At 38.2% G+C, this 26233-nt stretch overlaps 1 protein-coding gene across 5 annotated transcripts in view; it reads left to right on the top strand.

The window, feature by feature from the left end:
* ESRRG (estrogen related receptor gamma) overlaps positions 1-26233 on the top strand; it is a 384813-nt gene that overhangs the window by 250677 nt on the left and 107903 nt on the right. For all 5 annotated transcript variants that reach the window (XM_084285110.1, XM_084285108.1, XM_084285109.1 and 2 more), the window contains 2 exons: positions 4662-5077; positions 19230-19346. In XM_084285110.1, coding sequence (XP_084141236.1) covers positions 4675-5077; positions 19230-19346 — 520 coding nt within the window. In that variant the 5' untranslated portion in view covers positions 4662-4674. The remainder of the gene's footprint in view (positions 1-4661; positions 5078-19229; positions 19347-26233) is intronic.

Genomic DNA, 26233 nt, shown 5'->3' with positions numbered 1-26233 from the left:
GGTTCTCGTAGCTAAAGGATGAGGATAACAAGTTAAGGCGTTTTTGGTCTACACGCATGTGAGTTAGAGGAATGTGTTGGAGGAAAATCAGATGGATGGCACTGTTAATGTACAAAGCAGCTATGTATGCATAATAACACCTGCCTTGCTGATGCTCCCACGTAGAAGCTGTCACTAAAAACATCAACTGATAACAACCTATTCTGGCATTTATGGAAATAGAGCAATTCTCTTTTCAGGAAAAGAATTGAAAACTTTGTGTGCAGGTAAAAGGGGGCTTTTGTGTTGGTCTGTAATAAAGGTGTTCACTCTAATTATTCTGACTAATTACTACTCTCACTGAAGCCACCAGCGCAGCTCTGAAATAGCGAATGATGCTGTAAGCAGAGCTTTTCATTCTTGAAAAGCAAACATGAAATGTGCTCACAGATTATGAAGTATCTGCTTGTTTTTTTGACCTCCTTTAGGTATTGATAACAAGGGAGATGAGGGAAAAATAATTTTCTGAACCAATTGTATGCGTGAATTGAATATAAAAACCTTCTCACGGCTTGAATAGGAAGGCTTTCTTTTTTAAGGCCATATGCTGTAATCAGATGTGGTTAATTTTTGCACTCTATTTGTATATTGATACTGATTTAGCCAGTGTCAGCGCTGTCAATATCATTAGCAATGTGGCAGGTAGATGGAAGTACGAATGTGATTGCATTAATAAATTCTTAATATATTCAACCTTTCGTAAGCACATAGCATACAATTTATTCCGTATTGTTTAAGACCATTTTAAAGCAGTTGTATTTTGAAGCACTCTGTCATTGTACCTTTCTGCCAGCAGTGACTGGTTTGGGGTCATAGTCATAAGAAGAAGTTGTGAGGTAAATTTACTACAGATATGAAGAGTTGTGCTATATATTACCTATTACTAGCAACTTGCAGCACCCTGTGTAGTTTCTTCTGTGTTTGGGCATGGAAATGCTTCTAGAGCCAGTTAGCTACTTTCCCTGTAGTTACTGAAAGGAAAGTTTACCCGAGAACTCCAAGTTGTTAGCAAATTTACGTGAGAGTAACCCACCACAAATGGTGGTGCCTTTTATATGACTTAAAATATAGTAAAGAAAAAAAAAAACAACCCCACCAAGGCTTTAAAATAAATACTGTACGTTTTTATATGACACATGTTATTTCTATTCATAAACCTTAACTAAATTTAGATTTTTATTAATCCAATGTGACCTAAAAATTTTGCATTAACAGCACAATGTGGAATTGGGCTTATTCTCTTTGAATGCAGATAAAGCCATCATTTTGAAAATAGCTCTTTCTGACAAAAAGGTGTTCTTTTGAAATAAAGTCTTATTCACTACATTCCTCTTAGAGTTAATGTGAATTTTAGTGCCTCTAATTTTAGATTGAAGTGAGGTCTAGAATAAAACCCACCGGCTGACAATTGAATTTATAGATAGTTGTGAATATTTCAGGCTTGAATAATAGAGCTGTAGAATTTCAGACACAGAGAGGAAGAGAGAATTAAGCTCCAACTGTAGTTTTAGACTATAATGCAATGGTGTCTAGGAATTCTTCAGTGGAACGAGCTAAGTAGTAATTAGAAGGGAACTGAGGGAGGGATTTTACAGAGATCTAGCTTAGGCATTATTCCAAATGTTCAGCATGATAATTTGCTGGTGGTCCCACCTGCCATCCACGTAAGATGGCTCTTGAATTCCTTTCCTTCAGATGTGGCACAGTGGCAAAGGAACGGGAGCGGTAGGTGCCTGGTGCCCACCCACAGCTTGTACACAGCCCTCACCCAGGTTCCCCTTCTTTGAGGGGGGGGAAGGTTGAAAAGTTTCTGTTCTCAGAACCAGGGGCTGTTTTCTTTTTTCCATGGAATGGTTAATGTTTTAACTGAATTTGTGCTTTGCCAGTATGTACGAATCCGGTTTGTGCTGTTTAAGCCGTGACCAAAAGCAGCTGTATCTCGGTTAGCACTAGAAACTGCAGCTTCAGAAGCATCAGCAAACTGGCTTCAGCCTAAGCAACGCTGCTGATCAGGTTTTCATGCATGCAGAACTGCAGTTGTGTTTTGGTTCTGACCGCTTGGAGTGGGAGATGGCCGCTATAGCACTGGCTAAAACAACATGAGTTTCGACAACTAATTAATTGCAAATGATTTTTCTGGGAAGGGAAGGGTGACGTTAGAGCTCGTTATTGAAAAAAACAATGATCTCAAAAAAATAAAATAAAATCTCAAAGACTGAAAAAAAGTCAGCAGTGGGAGGTTTAGAGAGACAAGTGTGCCATCAAGCTGGGTACAATAGATGGTAGGTAATGGACCCCTATTGCTTTATTTTGAGACTTAATCTATGGAGTTTAAAAAGAATGGAGACAAAAAGAAAACCAGGTACCTGTTTATTCAATAAAAGGATCTCAGTGTTAGTGTGTAGAAAAATAATATAAAAAATAAGTAGGTGGAATGTGAAAGTTGATTGATATTTTTAGTCATGGCTGTATAAAATTCAGTGTCAAAAAAAGAGGAGAGAGACGGTGCGACACCATGTTTTAGTACCCTAATAACTTCTAACTCTAGTCTAAGATCATAATGTATGTGAGAGCGGTCCAGTAATTATAAGGTAATAAGTGGAGTGGTGGTGTAAGTGCTCTAAATTAAAAGGAATTCGCAGAGCTGCTGTAAGTCAGTGCCGACCCGCTTTCTTTCAAATGTTGACTTGAGAAAAGTGCTTAGCCCAGAGTGCAAGTAGAGAGACAAGAGAGAGCTATCTATTAATTACAGCACTCATTAACAGTGACGGCTACAAGGCAGCAGATGCAGAAGAAAAGGCACATGCAACTGCAGGCTGGCAAGGGGATTTCCCCCCCTCCAGTTCTTGAGGAAAGGACAACACAAGCAGGTGGTCCAGTGTAATAAGATATTTTCACAGCTTTAACCTTCCCATTTCCTTGGTTTATTTGCTGACACCAGATAGCATGTTCCTTCCACCTTCTCAAATATGTACTGATTTTAAGTTTGGAGGGTAGGATTTCTGTACACCAATCTGGCCATTTCCCAAATTTACACATAGTTATTTTCAACAACATTTGACGGTAAAATTTGCAACAGTTGGAAGGTCCTAAATTAGACCAATGGGCAATGATTTTAGGGTAGATCTTATCCTAAGCAGTTACTTGAAATGAAAGGTCAGGCTTTGATCTTGGTTACCCTCACTGGAAAAGAAGCCAACTCTCTGTACTTCTGTCTGTTTTCCATTGGTGAATTTGGTTCCAGAGCTTGAAGTAGAAATTTTTAGATAGGTACTTTTATATAAATGTTTGTGTATATATATTATTTAACATGTTAAAAAGGTGAATAAGTGACAAGATCTTAAAACTGACTTGAGAAAGTTACTTTAAGTCAGATTGTCTTGACTCACATTCTTGCTTTGAAAATATTTATCTATAGCTCCAGGTGGTGGCCTTATGGAGTTGCATTTCTGCTGAAAATATTTTTAGAGAGATGCTCATAACTGTCAGCATCTCAATACTTTGCCAGCTTCAGAGGGTACTGTCAGGAAAATGCTAGGTAGGCCATTTGGAACTGTGGTCTCATAATCACAGCAGTAGAAAACAAAGATAGCATCATTTTCACAGCTTTCTGATTATTTTTTTTGTTCTTTATTCGTCCTGAAATGCATTTATAAGTAACGTTGAACTTGGGGACGGAATAGACAAGGGAGGTTTTTTTCTTCCTCTAGATAGCACTAGATCAGATGTTTTATTATTGTTTCAGATACATAATTCTGAAAAGGTGAGAACTGAGAAGTAAGACAGAATCTCACCTTCTGAAAGACAAAAGTTATATCTAAAATTCCTTCTAATACATTTTTTTAATCCAAGAATGGAACGCGTAAAATGTCAGATCCTATAGAGCTGCAGATATATGGGATACTGGCATAGTTATTACTGGTTAGTCTGAGGATAATGGCTAGAAAGTAATTGCAGCCAGAGCTGATGAATCATTTCACTTAGATTTTGTGAAAATGGAGTCCAGCCTTAATTATTTGTTAGAGTCCCCAGTTGATGTGCTGCTCGGTTACTAAATAGCTATATATATATATAATAAAGCAATATTCATAAAGACAAAGAAAAGCTTGTGGAAGACTTGCTCTACAATATCAGTTGAATAGATGATGGATACGTGTTTTATTGAAGTGTGCTGACAAATATTAAATACAGCCGAGAACATTTATGTGATCAAACCTGGAAATACTTGTTCCTGATAATGATAGAATTTACGGGGGGTCGGGGGGGGAAGGCACTAATGGAAAAAGGAAGAAATGTAATAGTGTGATAATCTAATAGTATATTTGAAGTTTGTGACTCATGGATGACAAGTTCAGAATTTAGATCTGATTTGAAGTTGACACATAGACTAGAGGGCAGGTAGAGGGGACAACAGACGGGTTTGGTCTCTTTAAAGTTTTTGTTTACTGCCTGTCTGTAGCTTTGACAAAGCTCTGTCATGCCCTTATGCTGATTACCTTCATGTAGAACAAGAGGTATTGACTAATGAATGAATGATGTGCAGTCCCTAACCCTTCCAGAGCAGCCGGAAAGAGCATTGTCTTTAATACACAGATTCCTCTTTCTCTCTCTCCCCACTACAGGCTTCTCTGCAGAATGTCAAGCAAAGATCGACACATTGATTCTAACTGTTCGTCGTACATCAAGACGGAACCGTCGAGCCCTGCCTCTCTGACGGACAGCATCAACCACCACAGCCCCGGTGGCTCCTCAGACGCCAGCGGGAGCTACAGTTCCACCATGAATGGACATCAGAACGGGCTAGACTCACCTCCCCTCTACCCTTCGGCCACAGGGCTTGGGGGCAACGGGCCAGTCAGGAAACGGTATGATGACTGCTCCAGTACCATTGCTGAAGATTCACAGACCAAGTGTGAATATATGCTGAACTCGATGCCCAAAAGACTGTGTTTGGTGTGTGGTGACATTGCATCAGGGTACCACTATGGAGTGGCTTCCTGTGAGGCCTGCAAGGCTTTCTTCAAGAGGACAATTCAAGGTTGGTAATTCTATAAACTTCTTTCTTTTGTTCAAAGTGAAATAGTACAATCCTTGACTAAATGCTGTTAAAACTTCAAATCGTACCTTTTCGTTCTTTATAGTATTTGGTCCTACAGATGCTACTCATGAAAAAGCAGCTTTGGGGGTTCAGTGCGAGTTCTTTATGTCATGTTAAGATCACTATTACATTTATTTTGATTATCATAGAATGATTTGGTTTGGAAGGGACCTTAAAGAGCAGCTAATTCCAACACCCCTGCCATGGGCAGGGACACCTGCCCATAGACCAGGCTGCCCAAAGCCCCATCCAACGTGGCCTTGAACAGTTCCAGGGATGGGGCATCCACAGCTTCTCTGTACAACATGTTCCAGTGCCTCAGCATGCTCTGAGTAGAGAATTTCTTCCTTATATCTGCCAGTTCCCTCAGGACCCACAGACTCATCCCATCATGTCCATGACCTTGTGCACCTTCTGGTTCCTAAGATGGTCTCAAACCTAATCTCCTATGGTGGGTGGCCCTTGATTCTCCCAGTCCCTGCCTTTGCCTTCTGTGGCTTGGGCTATGTGGTTAGAGCTCTTGCTGGCAAAGACTGAGGCAAAAAGAATTGAGTACCTCAGCCTTCTCCATATCCTGGATAACCAGGTTTCATGTTTCCTTCTGGAGAGGGCCCACAGTTTCCCTAGTCTTCCTTTTATCACTGACGTGCTTCTAGAAGCATTTCTTGCTGCTCTTGATGTCCCTGGCCAAATTTAATTCTAAAATGGCATTATCTTTCCTAACCTGATCCCTGGTTGCTCAGACAATTTCTCTGTATTCCTCCCAGGCTACCTTTGGGCTTCCTTTTTGTGTTTGAGTTTACACAGGAACTCCTTGTTCAACCATGCAGGCCTCTTAGCATTTTTGTCTCACTTCCTCTTTGTTGGGATGCATCGCTCTGCAGCTCGGAGGAGGTGATCCTTCAATGTTAACCATCTCTCTTGGGCCCCTCTTCCACTTAGGGGTTTGTCCCATGGTACTCTACCAAGGAGATCCTTGAAGAAACCAAAGTCTGCTCTCAAGTCCAGGGTAGTGAGCTTACTGAGAACCCTCCCTGCTGCCCTCAAGATCCTAAACTTCACCATTTCATGGTCACAGCAGCTAAGGTTGCCCTTGAGCTTCACGTTCCCTACCAGCCCCTCATTGTCAGCGAGAACAAGGTCTAGCATAGCACCTCTCCTCCTGGGCTCCTCTGTCACTTGCAGTTGTCATCAATGCACTCTTGAAACCTCCTGGGTTGCCTGTATCCTACTGCTTTGTCCCTCTACAGATACTGGGTTGGTTGAAGGCCCCCATGAGGGTCAAGGCTTGTAAACATGAGGCTGATTCTGTCTGTCTGTAGAGGATCTCATCAGCTCATTCTTCCTGGTCAGGTGTCTTGTGATAGACTCTAGCTATATTGTCCTGGTCCCTGCCCTCCCTTTAGTTCTGACCCATACATGCTCTGTCAGCTCCTCATCCATCCCTAGGCAGGGCTCCATGCACACTGACATAGAGGGCAACGCCTCCTCCTTGTTTCCCCTGCCTGTCCTTCCTGAAGAGCCTGTATCCTTCCATTCCAACACTCCAGTCATGGGAGCCATCCCACCACATCTCTGTAATGCCCGTGAGGTCACAACTTTGCAGGTATGCATACATTTCTTAACTCCTCTTGTTTATTCCCCATGCTATGTACATTTGCTTAGAGGCATTTAAAGTTGGACCCCTGATGAAGATGCCTTACTGGCTGGAGTGGCTGGAATTTCCTTGTGCTGCTCTGCAGGTGCTCTCCTGCTGACCCATGACCTTTCTCCAAGCTCTGGGCATCTATTGCTGACACTGGCATCAAACTGGGAGGAGTGGGGTGAACAGAGATTCTTTTCCCCCAGCAACTTTAAAGTCCACTTGAACAGCTTGGCAAGCCTGTGACCAAAGATGCTTGTTCCCTTCTCTGGCAGGTTTCTCAAAGCAGTCATGGTCTGTCAAAAATAGAAGAACAGTGGAGCCATCCAGTGCACATTGTTCTATTTTCTGTATGAGTTCCTCATGTATTCTCATAAATGCTGCCAAAAAAAAAGATTATTTTCAAAGGTTTTCATGAATATCTCTTGAGCACACCTTGTGGCGCATACAGATGGTGCTTAGGTTTTGTTCCTAGCTAAATCACAACCATACTTAGATTGTTACAAAAAAGTTTGTTTATGGCAATGCACTAGTAAATTTCAAAAAGGGTACAAAATGTACTGCTGTAGTATTTTGTGCATTTCAGTGTATTAGTAAGTGTCCTTTCAGCTATACAATATACTGTGGCCTTAAAAGTTCACCAAATGCCTCTAAGATTGTATTTTAAGGAGAGTAAGTTGGCAGCTTTTGGTCTCTGTCCCGTACTTTGTATTACTAATCTGTTCTTGATACATGTTACAAATATGCCACATATTTTGGCATGAATTAGTATGAATGGGATAAACGGTCATGCAAATTGTTCTAGCTACAGAACCAATGGAGACAAAATAACCTTCTACTTTCATTTAGGTATCATCCTTTCAAGTAAAATTGAAGGTGTTTTATTTAAAGAACATGAGGCCAAGCTTGGCCTGTACAGGAATATAGTGTCACGTTAAATTAAATTCCAACTTCAGTGACTAAAATTAGGTTGCTAAGTCCAAATTTAAGCTCCTCAATAAAACCTGCTTGATTTTCATAGGTGTTGAGCACCTGGAATTCTCAGGAAAGCGAAGGCAGTGTGGTGGTATGCTTTTCTTATTAGAAATGAGTTGTACTAAGGAGAGTTATTTTTAGTTCATAATTTCATGTAGCCCAAAATTTGAAACAGTCAGTCCAAGTTTTTTAAATATAGTACTTCTGTATTTCATATAAAATTAATAAAGGAAATTAATGTTTTTATTTAATTTAGCAATTGCTAAGAGTTGTTTTAATTTGTCAATAAAAATATTCATTTTATTCCCCTTAATTAATTGTTGTAAATGTAGAAAATGTTTAATCTTAGGGGATTTGGGCCTTCTATCAGCATGAAATAACCCATTTTGTGATGGCTGTATAGCCACTAAAAAGAAACACTGGAGTTCAGTGCTTGTAATGGGGCTGACTGTTACAGAGTTTGCAATCAGTAAATAAACATAACTTCAGAGATTCCTAGTGGTGTAGGTTCATAAGTAAAATGAATGCATGTGCAGAAACGATATGTTCATTTCAAGTCTGTTTTTGAAAAAGTCAAAAACTAATTTAAAAAAAAAAGTAGCTGATTTCACTTGACCTTCAAGAACATTTTCAGGAAAACTCCAAAAATGTTCCTAGTGAAACATTTTTTAGCAGACAGTATTTCTGTCTGCTAAACTTCAAGTGGCAACTTCAACTAGAAACTTTGATTTTATAAATGGTATTTAATTGCTGTGTAATAGCTATCCTACAGAACTGAATTAATGCACAATTATTTTAGTCATATTCTGAGCATGAAAAAATGCGACAAAACCTTTAACTGAATGAAGTATTGACTTCTGGCAGTAATAGATAGCTTGCAATTTTACACCACACCGCAGACAGCAAGCTTCTGGGCATGGAAGCACAAGACAGAGACGTCATTCTCCGGATTAGCAACCTGGACTTGGCCACACAGCTCAAGTTAGAACTGGCAGCTGCGCAAAAAGTCTCAGTAGGGCTAGAGCACTAGCTGCATCAGCAGGTGACAGTGTTGTAAAGACCAAAAAAAAAATGCAGTGAGGCAAACACAGGCATTGAATGGAAAACCAATAATGAAGAAACTAAGAATAGGAACAATGTTACCATCGTAATGTCATGGTAGCTTCTTCTGTAATGGTGCTGACTCAGCTGTCACACAGGTTTGAGAGTTTTCAGATACCATCCGAAATAACAGAAGCTGCTTGCTTTGGTGAATCCTACTTACGATGGTGAACCATCGTTTGTGGTAGGTGACGATGTATACAAGAAAAAGCTACTCCTTATGTTTTGAATATTTACCTTTTGAGCTTGCATGAAGAATTCCCCTGAGCCTTGTTTTCTGTAAACGACAGAATTTAGTCTGTGTTCCTGTTCCTAGAGGTCAGTCTCCCCTGCTTTTTCCCTTCCTGGTTCATCTCACATTCTTGTTCTGCTTGTATTTAAAACAGGTTGATATCTGAGTAAGTGCAAACAAGAAAACAGGATAAAAAGAAAAGAGAAATTTATAAATACAGAAGAGTAGAGCAGAGTAAAAAGAGAATCAAATGTTGTAACTATTCTTATGCAAGAATAGCTTATCTTAGCTAAAAGAGTTGCTTATTTGAAATCCTAATGCTTTACTTGTGATGGGTAATTTATTGTAGATTCAGTGAAAAAGAATGTGTTTGATTTACCAAACCTTTTTTGCTTTAGCACAAACTTGTAGAACTGAAGTGCAACTTCTGTTGAGGTCATTGGCAAAACTGCCCTGGCTTCTGGGAGAGCAAGGCTGTGCTGACAAAGTTAGACTGTGAAGCAAATCTGTGTTCACGTCAGGCCTGGTGTCCTTTCCACTAAGTCAATGGGATTCTTTCCATTCTTTCCATTTCAAAGAAGCCTTTTCAGATCTCAGTAGGTGCAAGCCACAGGCAGCTGTTCAGAGAGCCAGCACAGTGTCTGTGCACCACTGACATCTTATGTAAGACTGAAGTGAAGTAGTTGAAGTAGTACATCGTGGGATACCTAGTAGCCCCTTATAAGAAGTGCTTTTCACTCTAGTTTTGACTATACACGTATTTTTAAGGGGTAATGAAGATTCTAAGTACCTTTAGACTAGATAGCAATCTAGTCTAAAAACGTCCATTCCTGGCTGATGCTTTTCTTGTCTTCTCCTTTGTGCCTCTTGCAATGCCTGGTAATTTTTTTCAAAGTAAAAGTAAATGAGCCCTCCCTTGAATTACAAGAGAGGTTTTTTCTATTCTGAATGTTTGTTTGTTTTTTTTGTTTTGTTTTTTAACATAGCACACAAATATGGAAATTTGGTGCTGTGGTAAAGAATGTATCGATTATGATAAAAATTGATAAGAAATCAATAAAAACAAGAAATTACTTGGTTTAAAACAACAACAAACAAACAAAAAATCCCAGCTGAGTATACAAAGTCATTGTCGTCCTAGGTCATAGCAGAATGTAATGATGCTTTGCCCCCTCTTGTGACATATGGGACTGAGAGAACTGGATGTCCTCTGCTCAGCCTCATACTCAGCTGCAGCTCTGTTTGCTTCTGGGATAATTTACATGATGGCTGATTGCAAATGTCTCTCAGAAACATACACAGCCAAATCTCCCCAAAAGTGGCTTAGCATCAGGGACAGTAGAAAATAGCAAGAACTAAAAATAGTTACAGAGCCATTGATTTTTAGGGTCTCTCCACAGTTTTTGCTGTGTACTGTATTATCTTGAAAACTCCAAGCTTTCATTTAAAAGAAAAAAAAAAAAAGGATTTTCAGTTGTCCTCTGTGCTGAACACAAGAGTCTGCAGCCAGCTGTCTTGCGCTTACTATATATTTTGAAGTGAATATTTAGTGTAAATACGTTTCTCATCATTTTTATTTGCTCAGTTATCATAAAGGCTAGTAAGTACATATTTTGCATTAATAATATGTAATTACTCAGTGCTTTACTTAAATGTTCCTGTAAGTGGATGGAAAGGGTACTTTTGCTTTCAGTATAAGGATGATGGGAGTTAATTTAAAAACAGCTTGCTATTTTGTTTTACTTTAGCCTTTTTCTTTCTAAAATAATAGCCTCCATTGAGACAGCTTTCTTCCAGCTCTTAAGGATTATTGTCTTTGGACTATTCAGTATTATTGTCTTCAAACTAGCATGAAAAGGCAGTGTGAAAAGCCCTTGGTATTGATATATTGCCTTCTTGGTAAGAAGGTGATGTTGCAAAAGTGTCACAGCTTTGTTTTTTTGTTTGTTTGTTTTTTTTTCCCCCTTGGACAGTGTTTGAATTTATTCCACAAAAGCTAAAATATTTCACTAGTCCTTGTATTTCCAGGGCTTTGGTTCTTTTGTTTATTTTTCAGGGAAAACTGGTTGAACATTATTGAGACAGAAGTCCATTTATACACAGCGTAGGTAAAGCACAGGTGGTAAGAAGCCCTACTACAGTCGTACCCTCAGTCTTATTTTAGAGCTTTATGCCCGAGAGTCAGTGCCTGTTGGTATCTCCTAAAACAAACAAGACATGTTCTATCTTGGAAATACTTGTCTTTTGGTCACCTCACCATTATGTGAACTAGATCAAATCTGCCATTTCATTTTATGCTGATTACCTAAAAGTCTTCAGCTCTACAGTTCTGCCATAAGGTAGTTCCTGTGGTCTTCAAAGCCTGCCCATGCTAGGAGCTAGATAAAGCTGTTCCTGTCTAGGAGTGCTTTGTTCACCTTTTTGATTATCAGAGTTGCTTTTAATCTCTTTAGTGTTCAGGTTTTTCAACCCTCTTTACAATGTTTACCTGTGTTTATCTGTAAATCTGCAAACACTTTACAGTAAATATGCTAGCAATATGTTAGTTGTTTTTTTTTTTTTTTTGTTTTTGTTTTTTTTTTTTTTTTAATCAGGAAGTTTTAATCAGGGAAGTTAGACCTAGCTATGTAAATTCAGATAAACTGACATTTAAAATGAGCAGCATAAAGTTTGATTCAAAGTTGCATATGACCAAAATGGCTTCCGAAGGTTAATTTACATCTCTCAAAGCTGACTCCTGTAATAATTCTGCACATCATTTTTGTGGAGGAAATGAAAGCAAATTAAGCAAGACTTTATGGCTTTTCAGCATCTTTACTGGTAGCTAAGGTTAGTTTTTATAGAAAGGTAGGGTGGAGGCTTGCATCTGAGTGCAATAGTCTGTGGACCTTGGCTCTGGTGCAAAGATGGCAGCCCTCCAGTGAACCTCACACTAAATGTCACCTGAATCCATCATTACCTGATTAAATCATTTGCCTTCCTTATATAAGTAGAAGTCTGTGCATCAGCATTTCTTTCAAAGAATATTTTAAGCAAGCAGTGATAGATCTTCCCTTTCCCTCTGATTTCTCTGTGCATATGGGCCTAGCAAACTAGCAAACTTGACTAGCAAACTAGCAAACTTGACTAGCAAACTAGCAAGCAAGTACTTCCAACACATCTTTTCATCCTATCGTAATGTCACTGTGTAACTATGGCAGCCAAACAAGATGAGACAATAAAATATAAACACACCGAAACCCGAGAACCGAAGAGACAGAAGTATACAGATGGCCCTATCCTTTTTACTGTCTCTGCTTTCCTTACGGCCTGGTACGTTATATGCTGTATTTAGATTATTAGGGAATAAGAGTGAGGATCCTGATCTGTGCATGGCTATTTCAAATACATCAGAAATCCTCAGAGAGATGTGGTTAATGAATAATAACGGGTATGATGCTATGTATCATTGCCATGAATCTCTATTTGTTACAAACAAACTTCTGAAAGCTTCCAGCCCAAACTATGAGGCTCTGTCTAGGTTGAAACTAAACGCATGTGAGGTCTCAGCTATCAAGCAATTTATTTTAGTACTACTATAGCTTTTTTTTCTCCAAACTGCAGTGGAAGTGCTTTTTAAAAACTAGAGACTGAGATGTTCTCTTTGTTCATAGGCAAACAATGGCAGTTTTCCATGTTGCCTTGGAAAGTTATACAGAATTGGCCTAGGTATAATATCAGCAGGGACGAAATTCAGGTTGTTCAGTCTTTCTCGGTTGGACAGCTCTTCAGTGGCTCCCAGGTGGCAGGGAATCAGTTCTGGAGAAAGGCAGGTTGGGTGGACAGGTGTTCAGGCTGTGGATTCCTTTTTAAGAGAACCTAAATTCCCTTGACTTCTGTTGAAAATAGTGGTTGATTCCAGTGGGGACCAAAGGTACTTGGAGCTTTACAAATAGCGTTCAGCACCCACCACTATCAGTTGCATAGTGAAAATTATGGTGTTCTTATGATGTTGGACACCTATCTATCTAAAATAAGCATCTGATAAAAAATTATCATGTAGTCAGACCAACTGGCATCACCTTTACATTACTGTTTTAAATCTCCATTCATGTTGTTTTCTAGGAATGAAAGAAAAAGCAATAAAAATGCATTTTAGAAATTCTAAGTAGACTATAATTCAGTAACATAACACAGTGGCTTGTTTTAAACAACTTAATGTAGTGATTTCATCTGAAATGGAGTACTTCTAAGCTGGCTGTATACTTCTGTCAAATACCACCTTGTACTTTAGAGCTATTTAAAAAGTGGCTGCTTTTCCTGAGTTTCTTGTTATACCAGAAAAGAAAACACAAGCATCAGAGACATAAACATAACTCATCATATATGATCCTATCTTTTTTTTTTTTTTTTTTTTTGAGTTTTTGAATGGAAAGACATTTGGGAATCAAATTTTTAAACGTTTTGTAACTGCATGTGCAATATTGTTCCTGAAGTCATCTGGCTGAAGAATTGTGAATACAGTCAACTTCAGGGTTAATCAGCTCCAGATGACATGTAGCAGAATTCATAGGTCTATAATTCATAGAGCTGTCTACAGTATCAGGTGAATCCATTTAAGGATTTGTCGGATAAAACTGAATTTGCTTAGGTTCAAATTCAACCTCATTCCAGCCTGATCCCGTTTCTGAGACCTTAAAAATATGAAAACTGTTACTTGTGGAAGTACTTACTTATGCTTATATTCAGTTGAGTTTTGATGACAAAATAAGGACCACAGTCTAGAAGAACTAAAATTTTGACCTGAGAGAAAATATATTTACTTTCCTAAGTTCAGCTTTGCTGTGACCTATAAACATCAAATACGTATATAAGTCCACCTGTTTTTACTTTGTTCTTAGTTCCAAAGTTAGGCTATTTCTCTTCAGTTCTGTCAGCATCTGCCCTTCCTCAGTTTCTCTGGACATGATCTTTTTCTGTTCTGGTTGGATTACTTATGGCATCACCTAGCACAGTGTTGCTCACTCTGTGTTGGCCTGGATTCTCCTGACTCTCTTACTAAGACCCGTCTTTTATTAATTCCCTGAAGGAGTACTGCCATAATCATGGTTACCTTTCATTTTCCAGAGTTTGCATATATACCAGTTCACAAAAAGTATGTTCCTTTGATTACATGATCCAGGAAAACAGAGCATGACAGTGGTATCCAGGGTGAACTTCACTGCAGAAAGACTTGAATCCAGTGATATAGGAACTTCTGCTAACACTTGATTTTTAAATACGACGCTTTTTAAAGAGATACTAGGTTACAGAGACTCAGAGAGTTTGGGAGGTAAATGGGACACTATTGAATCTAAATAAATACTGAAATACTATTCCATGAGCAGATTATAGCATAGAAATCAGCACATTGAAGGAATAATTAATTGCCCGCCTCCCCCCCCCCCCTTTTTTTTCCATTTGGACCTGCATTCTCACACAATAAATATTTCAGTACTGATGTTGTCACCCTTCCTTCTGCTCTTGTGAGGTCTCATGGGTACTCCTTCGAACACATTTTCACCCTTCATCTCAGACTTCCTCATCTCTTTCACTTCTCCAGAGATTTCCTGGGCATATTCCAATAGCTCGTAGCAATCCGTTTGCATCTTTGGTGTTATAATGTCAAATGTCACAGTGTGAAAAGGCAAATAAAGCTTCTACTAAGATTTGCTGTCTGCAGCTTCTATTCTTGTCAATATTTCTGGAAAAGGGACCCTTGTTTCAGCCTGTCCCACAGATGGCAGCCAGTATCTACAGCCAGCTCCTCATTTCAGGTATCTGTGATTGTTGATGACAAGAGCTTTGTCTGAGATGAGATGCCAAGGCATAAGGCACTGTGTTCTCAGTGGCCCCCTCTTGGTTGAACCCGTGTTACTGCGAGGGTCCAAAACTACTTGACCCACGTCACTGTCACTTTTGTGCAAGCAGTGGCCAAAATGGTCCAGAGAATCTTACCTGAGTCCAGTCAATTGCCTGACTTGTAAAACCATTAAGTATGTCCCTATATAATTACAGTTTTACTATGACCCCACATCTCATTCAAGTAACTTTGGAACATGATCTGTGAAATGAAAAAAAATGGTATGTTGGCCCACTTGTTCTTGAGCTGTGTGTAAAGATCTTACAGTTTGAAGCATCTGAAAGCAGAGAACAGGTTATGCAGTGAAAGTTTTAGCAGTTCACTTGCTGTTTTAAGATCAAATGGCATTATTTTTAGTAAGTTGGTTCCATTTGATAGGCCTGAAGTGTTAGAAAAATTTTCACATCTTGTGGCCGAGAGAGTAACATTTAATAAATTCAGAGAATAAAACAAATGTTTTAAAATAAATATTCCTCAAGGCATAGCGGGAGAAAAGGGTCTCAGGCATAAATCCCATTGTATTATTATAGCAAAGTGCAATGTGTTTGGGGAGTGAAGATTTGACATATATTTTTATTTTCAAACGTCATGCTAATTTACATTACTCAGCCCCTTAACTGCCAAACTGTGGAAGTCCATTACGTTACTGAAAGGAATATACAAATTATCCTCTGGCACTTCAGGCAGGAGTTTTACATATCCACTGTTATTCTATCAGCCAGCAAGCTGCAAGATTCTATTAAGGAGTAAGTGAGAAAATTATATTGCCTGCAAACTAATTGTACAAAAGACTCTGAAATAAGTAATCAGCGCCCAGTCCTTTCTGAAAACCAGCCAGGAGATATTATAAATTGCTCTTGTCAGCCCAGTTTAAGGATTCAGAGCTGCCATGTTGATCCTGTTCATCATATTATACGGCTACCTCTCCAGCTGTTGACAGGACTGGGCAAACTCAAGTTAGATTCTTGCTAGCTGCTCAGTTTCAGCCTCTAGCACCATGCAAAAGCAAGTAAATGGCAGAATTTCCTTCTCAATCATTCTCATTGAAATACAGTGCAGATCTGATATTATTATCTGTGGGTAATGTAATTGTGAGATAGTACAGATTACTAAACACTTAACTTGTTTATTTTTGATATATGGAAATAAATAAACTGTGAGAGCTCTGAAGACTTGCAACACAGTAATTTTTTTAATCAAAAATAATTAATATTTAGAACATTAGGTAGAACATATTTCTAGTATTGTATATACTCATGTACCTATCAATTACAAATTTTCTTTCTTTTTTTCTTTTTTTTAAGGAAAGCTTACTGACTAAAAGTAGGGAGAAGTCTATCCATGCAAATATTTGATAAGATATTGCATTCATATCTGAAGTGATGACAAACTTTTCGTTTCCTTGAACTGTTATTGCACTCTAGCCATATTTTAAAATAATGAAACACTTCAGGAGAATCAAGTGTGGCCACTGATCTTTGTTGAAGCAATATCCAGTTACTGTAATTCCACTGCATTCATTGGAGGAGCTTTTTCCAACTTCTTCCAAGTTTTTTTTTCCAAAATGCTGTTTTCTAGCATCAAAAATTAGGACCTAACATCTGCTGTATAATATAATTCGTTAAAGTAAAGCAGCCTGAATTGATAAGAAGAGATTTGATGTCTAAGCTACGTTTCTGGAATTGAAGTGATGAGAATAATAGCTCATTTTAAAGTTCCTTAGGTGACAGGCATTTGGAGAAAATCCATTATGTTGTCTGCCCATAATGTGCACCGTACTATAGACCATTGCCATGGTTCACAGGGTTTTGAACAAAGCTGAAATTTCAGGATATGGATTGGAAGAGTTTGCTTAGGGAAATAAGCAACCCTGCTTTCATTTTTTTTTTTTTGTTTTGTTTTCAAAACTGCTTTTTGGTGGCATCTGTATCTTCGTCACCTGTGCCTTTGCACAAAGGCTTTGTCAATAGTGCAAGTGCTCTTCTTGCTTCAGTACAAAGCTTTGCTACTTGATGTGCTGTGTCATAATCTTAATCTTAGTTATGATCAACGTAATTTTTGACTTTGTGCAAAGATCGTCTTTGATCTAGTGCAAAACACTTCAGATTTCCTGTTTCTTTTTTCTTTTCTTTTTTTTTTTTTTTTTTTAAATTGAGGGTAGTAATACATACGTTACTACAACACGATGAAGTTAATTAGGCAAAATCTGTGATAGCCTTTGAAGGTCTTCCTGCATAGTGGTTCTGCTTTACTGAAAATACCTCACTCGAGTGTGAGAAGATAATGTATTTTTTTAAGCTTGCCCTTTACATCCCTTCCTGCACATCTTTCTAGAAGTATTATGTTCGAACTTTGCTAATGCATTTCAGGAGGAAGGTCTGCAGGAAAAGTCCAGCCAAATTTCCTACCCAGCATATCCTTAGTTTCTTAAATGACTTCCTTCTCAGGAGCTAAGGAAGGAGAAGGCGGCTAAACTGAAGTTTAAGTTTTGTCAGTGAGAGCTGTTTGTATTTAGCCATGCCAAGACCCATTTTATTTGCCAGCATTGTTACTTCAAACTGTAGCAGAGTTTAGGAGGAATAATACCTGCAAATGCCTGAAATGATTGTGCAAAGTATGTTGGTTTTATTAGCAGAACTTACACTGTACTGTGCAGACGTCCTTTATCATAAATACTTAACCCATTTTCAATAGATGTAAGTGGTTTAAGTATTACTTCCTGTTGAATTAGCAGTTGCTGAGCATTTGAGTCTTTGTGCAATCCTGCAATCCACTAATGTGATATTTAATGAGGAGACATCAGTCTGGAGAAAGGTAGTCAATATAAATCAGTGTTTACAAAGTGTGATTAACTCTGAAATATTTCATCAATGCTGTGGTCCCAGGCAGGCTCTATGCTAATTATTAGAACCTGCACATGTTTCAGGGGACTTTGACGGACCCCGAGTGCAGCAAACATGGAGCAGCAAAATTGCAATTATGCTTGGACTGTCTCTGATGACAATTTATGCATTTGGTGTGATGACCTCCTGCTTCCCAAGAGGGCAATAAACAGAATGCATTTTCATTAAGATACTAATGCACTTAATCACAGGGGGAAAGGGTTAGAAAGTAAAGAAATACCTTTAAAGCAAGATGTGACAGGCTGATGGCGAAGATACTGCATTTGAAAGTCAGTTTCCTGATAAAACTTCTGACTGCTGCAAAGTCTGTCATACTGAATGTAGTCATGGGCAATAGGATGCATGGCTAGGCAGATGAATAAGCTGAGCTAAGCTTTCTAGCTTTCTATGAAAAGTGCAGTGGTACCAGGACAAAAGAGAACAAACATTCTCTCATGTGGACTTGGATTCCCAAAGATGTGTTTTGAAAAAATGTGAAGAAAATGACTCATACATGTTTTTTGCATTCATTTTCAGGCTTTTCTTCTATTTTTGAGAATAAATAATATGTTTGAAACAGTAATAAAAAATTGAAACGGTGCTTTGCCACGGAGGGCTCACGTTTAAGGATGTGGCTTGTTCTAGGCCTTAAGGAGGGTTGGAAGAGACAGAGGCAAGCATCTCCCCCAGTTTTCGTTGTTCTGACAACGTCCAAAGGATGATTCTGTTTCTGATGCCTGTCAGTACAAGAACTCTGTATGAAGAGCAGAGAGAGGGGAGATGCCCTGGCAACGATGTCTGACCAAGCAGTTGTAGGATGCGCTAGGTGCAGTGATATCAGTGTAGCTGAGCACTGTCTGATACACTGTGTCTGCTCTTCTGAAGGGAGAAGTTCTGTAGAACCTCTTCCAGCAGATTGTGCAATAAAGCACAAAAGTCACTTTCTCTTATTGTGTCCAAAGAAAGGCTAATGAAAGTGGTGAACAACAGGAAACAGAGTGCTCAGGTTAGGAGCCCAGGTGTGTGCAGCTCTTCACATCCTACCAGCAGGAATAACAAATGCGAAGGATTTTGCTTGAGACCATGTGTTCGTGTACGGACCCAGATGCAGACTCTCATCAATTATGGTGGTATTTTTGGTTGTTTGGTTGTTTGTTTTACATATAGCTGTCTAAATTAAAAATACATATATCAAAAATCTTGTCATTTAATTTGGCTTTTTATTTTTACTTCAAAGGTGCTTCCTTTTTAAAGAATTGTTTATTCTTCATATATTCCAAAATTAAGCACAATGGTAATTGCACGAGTACTTGTATATCCAGTTTATCGGTTATTTAGTGATTCTGAATACCTCTTTTTTCCTGTGTTTTCTATTACAGGTAACATAGAATACAGCTGCCCAGCAACAAATGAATGTGAAATCACAAAGCGCAGACGCAAGTCCTGCCAAGCCTGCCGCTTCATGAAGTGTCTAAAAGTTGGCATGCTGAAAGAAGGTAAGACTGATCAAGTCAATACGTAACTCTGCAAATGCATGCAACAATTGTAGGGCAATCAGGAAAGAAGAGAGATAGGTGAGTGTTCTGATCGGTTGTTGTAAAGGCAATTTTCGTGTATACTTGCTCTTCCTGACAGATGTAAATGACAGCTAAGGAATCAAGGTTTATCTATGTGTAGTACATCTTCTCTGGAACATTTTGTCTTAGTTGGAGTACGGCAAAATGTGCCCCCATATTCACTCTCTTTCAGTAGACAACTAATAGAATAGTCATCAGAAAATATCCTGTCATTTTCTTTCACACTTTTACATCATGAATTTTCAAAAATTCCTTTCCTCCATTCTTTATCTACTGTTAGTCTCTCCCAGTTCTACCAGAACTGCACATTGTGCCCTCTTTTTCTTGTTTTTGCTTATTCTTCATGCCATTAGGACAGGAGAAAGGGTTACTTCTGAATTAAACATAAATCTTCAGTATGACTACTGAAGTTGCTGTAACTAGGCAAATACTGGCATACAGAAGGGGAATCTACCCCTCTTATTTCTAAGCATGTGAGAACCTCTGCCTGTCACTGTAAGTATATGTTGGGTGTTTTGATTCATCAGTTACAATTTGAAGTTACTGAAAAATAGATAAACATAAGAGAATGTTTCCAAGGAACAGTGCTTTCTCACCTGGAACGTGATTCATCTGCCTTAGAAAAAGACATAATTCCTTGATTCTTGGTTGCCTGACATGCACTTCTATTGCTGCTAAAGCATGTGCACTACTATGTGCACTTCATACACTTCTATGTGCATGTATTGCATAGTTTATTATTGTAGTGCACTGTAACCACCAAGAAAGAATAACAGAATATGCCATGGACTTCTGAGCAAGATAACCTTTTAAAATAAAATCAATGTAATGCTTTCTAAATATTATCTCCAGTGGAGAGTACTTTGTGTTAAGCAACCACTTTAAAATAGTCCCATACAATCTTGTTTTGATGGTACTTAAAAAGTCAGCTTTAATAAATGGCTAATTTTTGCAAATTGCTTGATGGTAATTTAAAACAGATTTAGGTATACAGCTATCAGGGTAAAATCCAAGAACAACGTAGACCAGTGGAGAGATGATGGGCAAATTAGGCCTATCACGGACCTACAGACATATTCTTATTGGATTATACTTACTAAGAATAAACCTTGTTCTGTACAACTGCTTTGGCAGACGCTATGATCCTGTGAGCCAAATCCTGCTGTCCTTAGTCTTACTTGAGCAAAACTCCTGTCAGATTCAGTGGGGATTTTGACTTAGTAAGAACGGCAGGATTTGACCCTCTCTTCCAGTGGTATTGGGCAGGTTCCTTAATTGCCAAAAATCCTTATGTCATTGACCACTCGAAGCAGTTCTTTAAAGCTGTAATGCTTAGATAAACTGTAGAATGAAAGGAATGTCTGAGCATGGCATCTTTGAAAGGGACTGTGCTTCTTAACATCTTTTTTGATAAGTTAAGTATCCCATATCAATAGTAAGCTATCATACAGATACGTTGAACAACCTGTTTGGAGATGGAACAGTGCTACCAAGAGTCCATTCGGGTGAATTGGTTTAGACCACGTTTAAATTTTGGAGACAGAGTTGCATGTCCCTTAACACATGTATTTGCAAATCTAGTTTGTGTGCAGCTTCTGGGACTGCGTGAGGAAATTAAGTGGCTCTTCTACAAATGAGTAATCATCTCAGTTATCAAAGTTGTGCACAGAATTACTACATTTCTGCACATAATTTTGGTAACTGAAGTAATTTAGACAATTCAGAATCATGTGAGTCAGATTTTTTGCACAAATGATCATTGTCTGTGGATGCAACTCAGCCTCAGTAGTTTACTTTGTCAGAATTACATAAATTGTGTACCCTAACAGTACATCCCTTTATTTGAAAGTTCTGCAATGACAAAATAATTCCTTTGCAGGGAAGGTTCCTTTGTTAGCTCACCTCCTTAGCAAATTGTAGTTCTTCCACTCTTACTGTGTGAGTCTTTCCGTCAAAACACACTGCAATTTCTACTTACTTTTAATCACCGAATCTGTTTATTTAGAAGAGAGCTAGCTTGTCATTCTTTCATATAATGCTTACCTGCAACCTAACAGGACAACTTGAAAGAGCCTGTAAGGGCGACTTGTTTTCCAGTCCATTTTAGTGGCTACTTTTACTTCTGAAACAATGCTGATTCATACTACAATTTATAGCTGTGTTTGGAATAGAGGTTTCTTCATTTGCTTTAGTCGGAAGGTATTTGTGGAGACAGTTGTTTGTTATTGTTGTTTAATGTATGGGAATGACTGGAGATGAGTTTTTGGCTTTGACTTTGACAGCATCCTTTATGCACAGAATGTAAAGAAAGATAATATGCTTCTTTCTTTCCATGTGTAAAGTGGTGTAAATGTATTGATTAGCATGGACTTTCAGTAGGCATTATCTCAGCTCAGAGCATCTTAAATGTTTCTTTATGTATAGACAAGGGTTTCAGTCCCATGCAGCATGTCAGAGATCATGCGGCAGTAAATCTATTCAAATGTAAACCTGTTCAATTCAATTACCAGTTTATAATAAAATTTGCTGCTACAGCCTCCACGTTTGTCACAGCAGTCTCTACATGCTGATGGCACAGCATGCCTGGAAATTGACAGCCTAAATCTATTTAAAAAAAAATTTAGTTGCAGACCTGAAATAAAATCAAGTTTAAGCATCTTTGAGAAGAACATCATATTCCTTACAAGAACTTCTGCACATCTGCCAATATGCATCTTTTCCAGAAATCTGTTGTTATCCTGTTGATGGGGAGTTTTCTTCTAGAAATTTTCCTTAACAAACATCTTTTAATAAAGTCATAAGTGAAACAATTAGCAGACATTTTGCCTCCCTCCCTTCATGTCTGGAAAGACTTTATTACATTGTCATTTTGTGAATTGTTATATGAAATTCATTTCAGTACCTGGAAAAAGATCCTAAGTTTTATTTCAACTTTTAGGGTAAGGTCTGAAGGCCGACTGGTCTAAAGACCAGACTTATAACAAATATACCCATAGTTGCTTTATCTTATGGCACTTGCATGTTAAATCATTTACTGGGGGAAGATACTAGCAGTTTTCATCTAGCATCCAGTCTTTCTGTGAGAGACCTAGCGTCAGAATTTTGAGACCATGTCTTGAGGGTCACATGTTGGGAGGGAACTGAATTTTCCTTCATGTATGATAAAGGGTGGAGCAGGGAATTTCTACTTTTATTGTCAAGGATGTTGATGGGTCATAGCCAATAACATGTAGATCAAGGTTCTTAATTATTTAGGTTCTTAATAATTTAGAAGCATCAACAAGTCTTAACAATTGAGGCCAGAAGCTAGAGAAGGAGGGATAAAGCAATGTAATAACTGGGGTGGCATTGAAACTATGGTTTCTGTCTGCATCTCCTGTGGAGTGGTACAAGAACATTTCTACAGGCTGATTCAGAGGAACATTTCGTTTTGTTATAGCCCACGGGCTGTTACTTGAAAACATAAGTCTAAGTGGATGGAGGTTTTTGAGTATGTGTTATGCTTCATACTGAAGCATTCAGTAGATGATAATGAGTTTTTAAGCATGACAAATATAAGTGTGTCGTGGTTTCATTTACATTCCTAGGTAATGGTTATTGTTATATTAATGTACAGTGGAGTACACTTTACTCAACTAGGATATTTTGCACTTTTCTATTTTTAATTTTATTCCAGTATTATGAAAAATCAGATTTTCAAGGATCACAGTTGGTGCTTCGGAAATAATTGTTTCTTTGACTGCTTATGTTTTGATGGATTGTCTCAGATTCACAAGAACAGATGAAACGACATAAAGGTTCTTCTGTAGTCGAGGGAAGAACACTTGAAATGTATCCCTAGTGGATTCGTGGATTCTCTAAATAATATAGTAATTGCTATAAGGTGAAAAACCCACAATTTCCTTTTTTTTTTTTTTTTTTTTTTTATGAGTGCTTTAAAACATTCTCTGGTTTTCATTTCTGCTGTTTTATAATCAGTCTTTTAAGTTTGGCCTTTCAAACACTTCAGAAGCCAGTGATTACTTTGGTTCAGGTGGTAGAATTAAATCTAAGTTCGTGTGCAGGATTGGGTGTTACAGCAATTTTACCTTTTTATAGAGCTAGTTGGATTCAGAAAGCGGGGTTGTGATTTTGTTTTCCTTTCTAAGACACGAAATTGGATGTAAAACTGTGCAAGTTCATGTGGGAAATCATGGGTAGATGTCTGACCTTTTTTTCTTTTTTTTTTTGCTAGTAGGTCTGGTTGAATTCTACTTCCAGTCACCCATTAGTTCTTTATGCCTTTTAATATTGGACTGGCTTACTATTAAGTACCTGTGATGGAAGATGCTATTACAAATTTATCATGGAACTTAGAATAACAATCCATACAAAATAATTCCACTGGAGTAATTATTCCAAAATAAAATTACTCTTTGTTTCAGATACAGTGTTCATACAACTGTTTTCTCAAGAGATTATTCCTTATGTTTTAGTTTTCTCCATGTAGGCAAAGCCACAGCCTCAGTTTTATCCATCACTATGCCATAGAAAGGTTCAGAATTACGGTTAAGAGAGGTATTGAGTAGCAATAACATTTTTTAAGATTACCTGAAAAATTGTGTCCTGTCTTAGTCCTTACTAGACAGTGCTAGTTCATACTTCTTACACAACTGTTGACACCAAAACACCTACTATATCTCCAATACATTCCTATTTTTCTTTAAGGATAGATGGCCTTTAGAAATTGCCATCAGCACCCAGCTAGAATAACCATGGTGACAAAATTCAAGCTTAACTAGTCCAGCTATTAAAAATGGGAGGCCACATCCTCACTTAGTATAAATGGAAGCTGGTGGAGCTACATTAGATGGCTGCTCATATCACAGGTTTAGCAATCTATGTTGTGGGAAATCGGCAATATACCTTTTCTTGTTGATGCATCTTTGCTGTTGGTAGTATGTTAGCAGTCAGGCAGCCTCCAAAAACGAATAGAAAATCTCTAAGCTTGTCATCTGGCAATGGTGACTTCGTGTAGCCCTTCCCAGAAGAATCCTCTTTCCAACGTTGTAGTATGGTTTGGATATTATGCTCACATTCCTTCAATGTTTCTCATACAGTAGTTTGCTTGAGTTTTTTTGAACAGTTTTATACAGTCTTTCAAAGTACACTTCAGCATCCCTAGGGTAATGTTAAGGCAATAGTCAGAATCTGCCTTTTCTGTAAAGAAATTCTGTATTTTGAGTTTTCACTTCAGCATTGACCTGAAAAAAAAGCAATTACTGACAGTTTTTAAAATGCTTGAGCCTTTTAGATGGACACAGTACCGTAATGAACCAGAAGAATATTATGTATTAGTTAAACGTTTTTTTAGTATATGTTAAATTTTGCAGCCAGTAAAATAGGGGTGCTCTATAATGTATTTTTGCTTTGAACTTTAAGAGGTTTCATTAAGTCAAGTACAATAATATATTTTTAGAGAGGCATATGTATTTTCAAGCGTAAATTATTATTATGCAAAGATTGCTGTGTGAATGTCTTTTGCTTGTGTTAGGCAGCAGATCAGATTAAATTATCATATTGATCTTTTCTGGTTTTGACAATCTATGAAAATGAATCTGATACAGCAGGGAGAATAGACAGTTTGAGTTTACCCTTATGTGAAGAGATGCATGATACGCAGAGGAACAGATTAATGGATTCTCTCTGAAAATAATAAATAAAACTAAGCAATCCTCTTTATAACTAGAAATGTGTTATGACCTATGTTTTGAGGCTAGCAAAAAAAAGCCTGCTTAATAGGATTCCTGCTAACAACGTCTCTTTTGAAAAGACCTGTACATAAGACATTGCCAAGGTAAATTTCTCTCAAAGTCTAATACCATTAGTCTGTGAAGAAGAAAGCAAAAATTATTGTGGAGGAAGTTTAAGTTCCTGCTGCCTTCAGAAATTAGAACAAAGGGAAGGAGAAAGCATTAATGGTATTCAAAGAAAATATTTCTGTACAGGATGACAGTTAATAGAACTGCATTGACCTCAGTGATATTTCTTATGCTCTCTATTGTAATATTACACTTAAGGAGCTCCTTCATTAATACAGGATATTAAACAAAGCTCCCGTGTTATCACATCAAGAGATAACGGTGTGCCTTCTGTTAAAGTCTCTTTTGAGTATCAAGGCTTTTCTGTGTTTCAGTGTGCTACGAGGGAGTTTGGTTTCTACTACAGGTATTTTTGGAAGCGTTTTTTTACGCTTCTTTTACTTCTTTTCCCCCTTCCTTTTGCTCTTTCTTCCCCTTTCCATTCCCCTCTACCCCTCTTTTTCTTACTTCCCCACATTTCCCCTTTTTTCACTCCCTCTTTTCTTTGCCTCTTCCCCCTTTCTTTCCTTTTCTTGCTTTCATGCAACCTGTGCTTGGTTTAATATATACTAGAACCTGTTAAATCTCCTTGGAAACAATAGAAACTAATCTCTAAGTGTTGTTGGTGTTCATAAGTAGGCCTCTTTCCCCCTAACCAAAATGTGGCCTGATAGCCCAGCTCAGACATTAGAACTGACAGCCCAATTTGTCTGCCCTAAAACATGGCTCATGACTAGCCACTCTCTGTAACTGATGAGGATGGACAAATGATTCAACTGCAGGTTAGTGTTTATCGTGAGCTCAAGCAACTAGCATTTCTATTCATCCATGAAAAAATTACTCAAGGCAAAGCAAATATTGGAGGTGGGGATGTTCTTTCTGGGGGGTAGAAATCACGCCGAAGTACCTACAGGTAGGAGCAGCTGTCAGCCCCCTGAGAACTTCTCACAGCGCTTGTGTTGCAGT

This window comes from Netta rufina (genome assembly GCF_964035555.1).
Source record: "Netta rufina genome assembly, chromosome: 3".
Lineage (NCBI taxonomy): Eukaryota > Metazoa > Chordata > Aves > Anseriformes > Anatidae > Netta > Netta rufina.
Note: the sequence above shows the minus strand (reverse complement) of the source record. Positions and strands in the feature narration are given on the sequence as shown.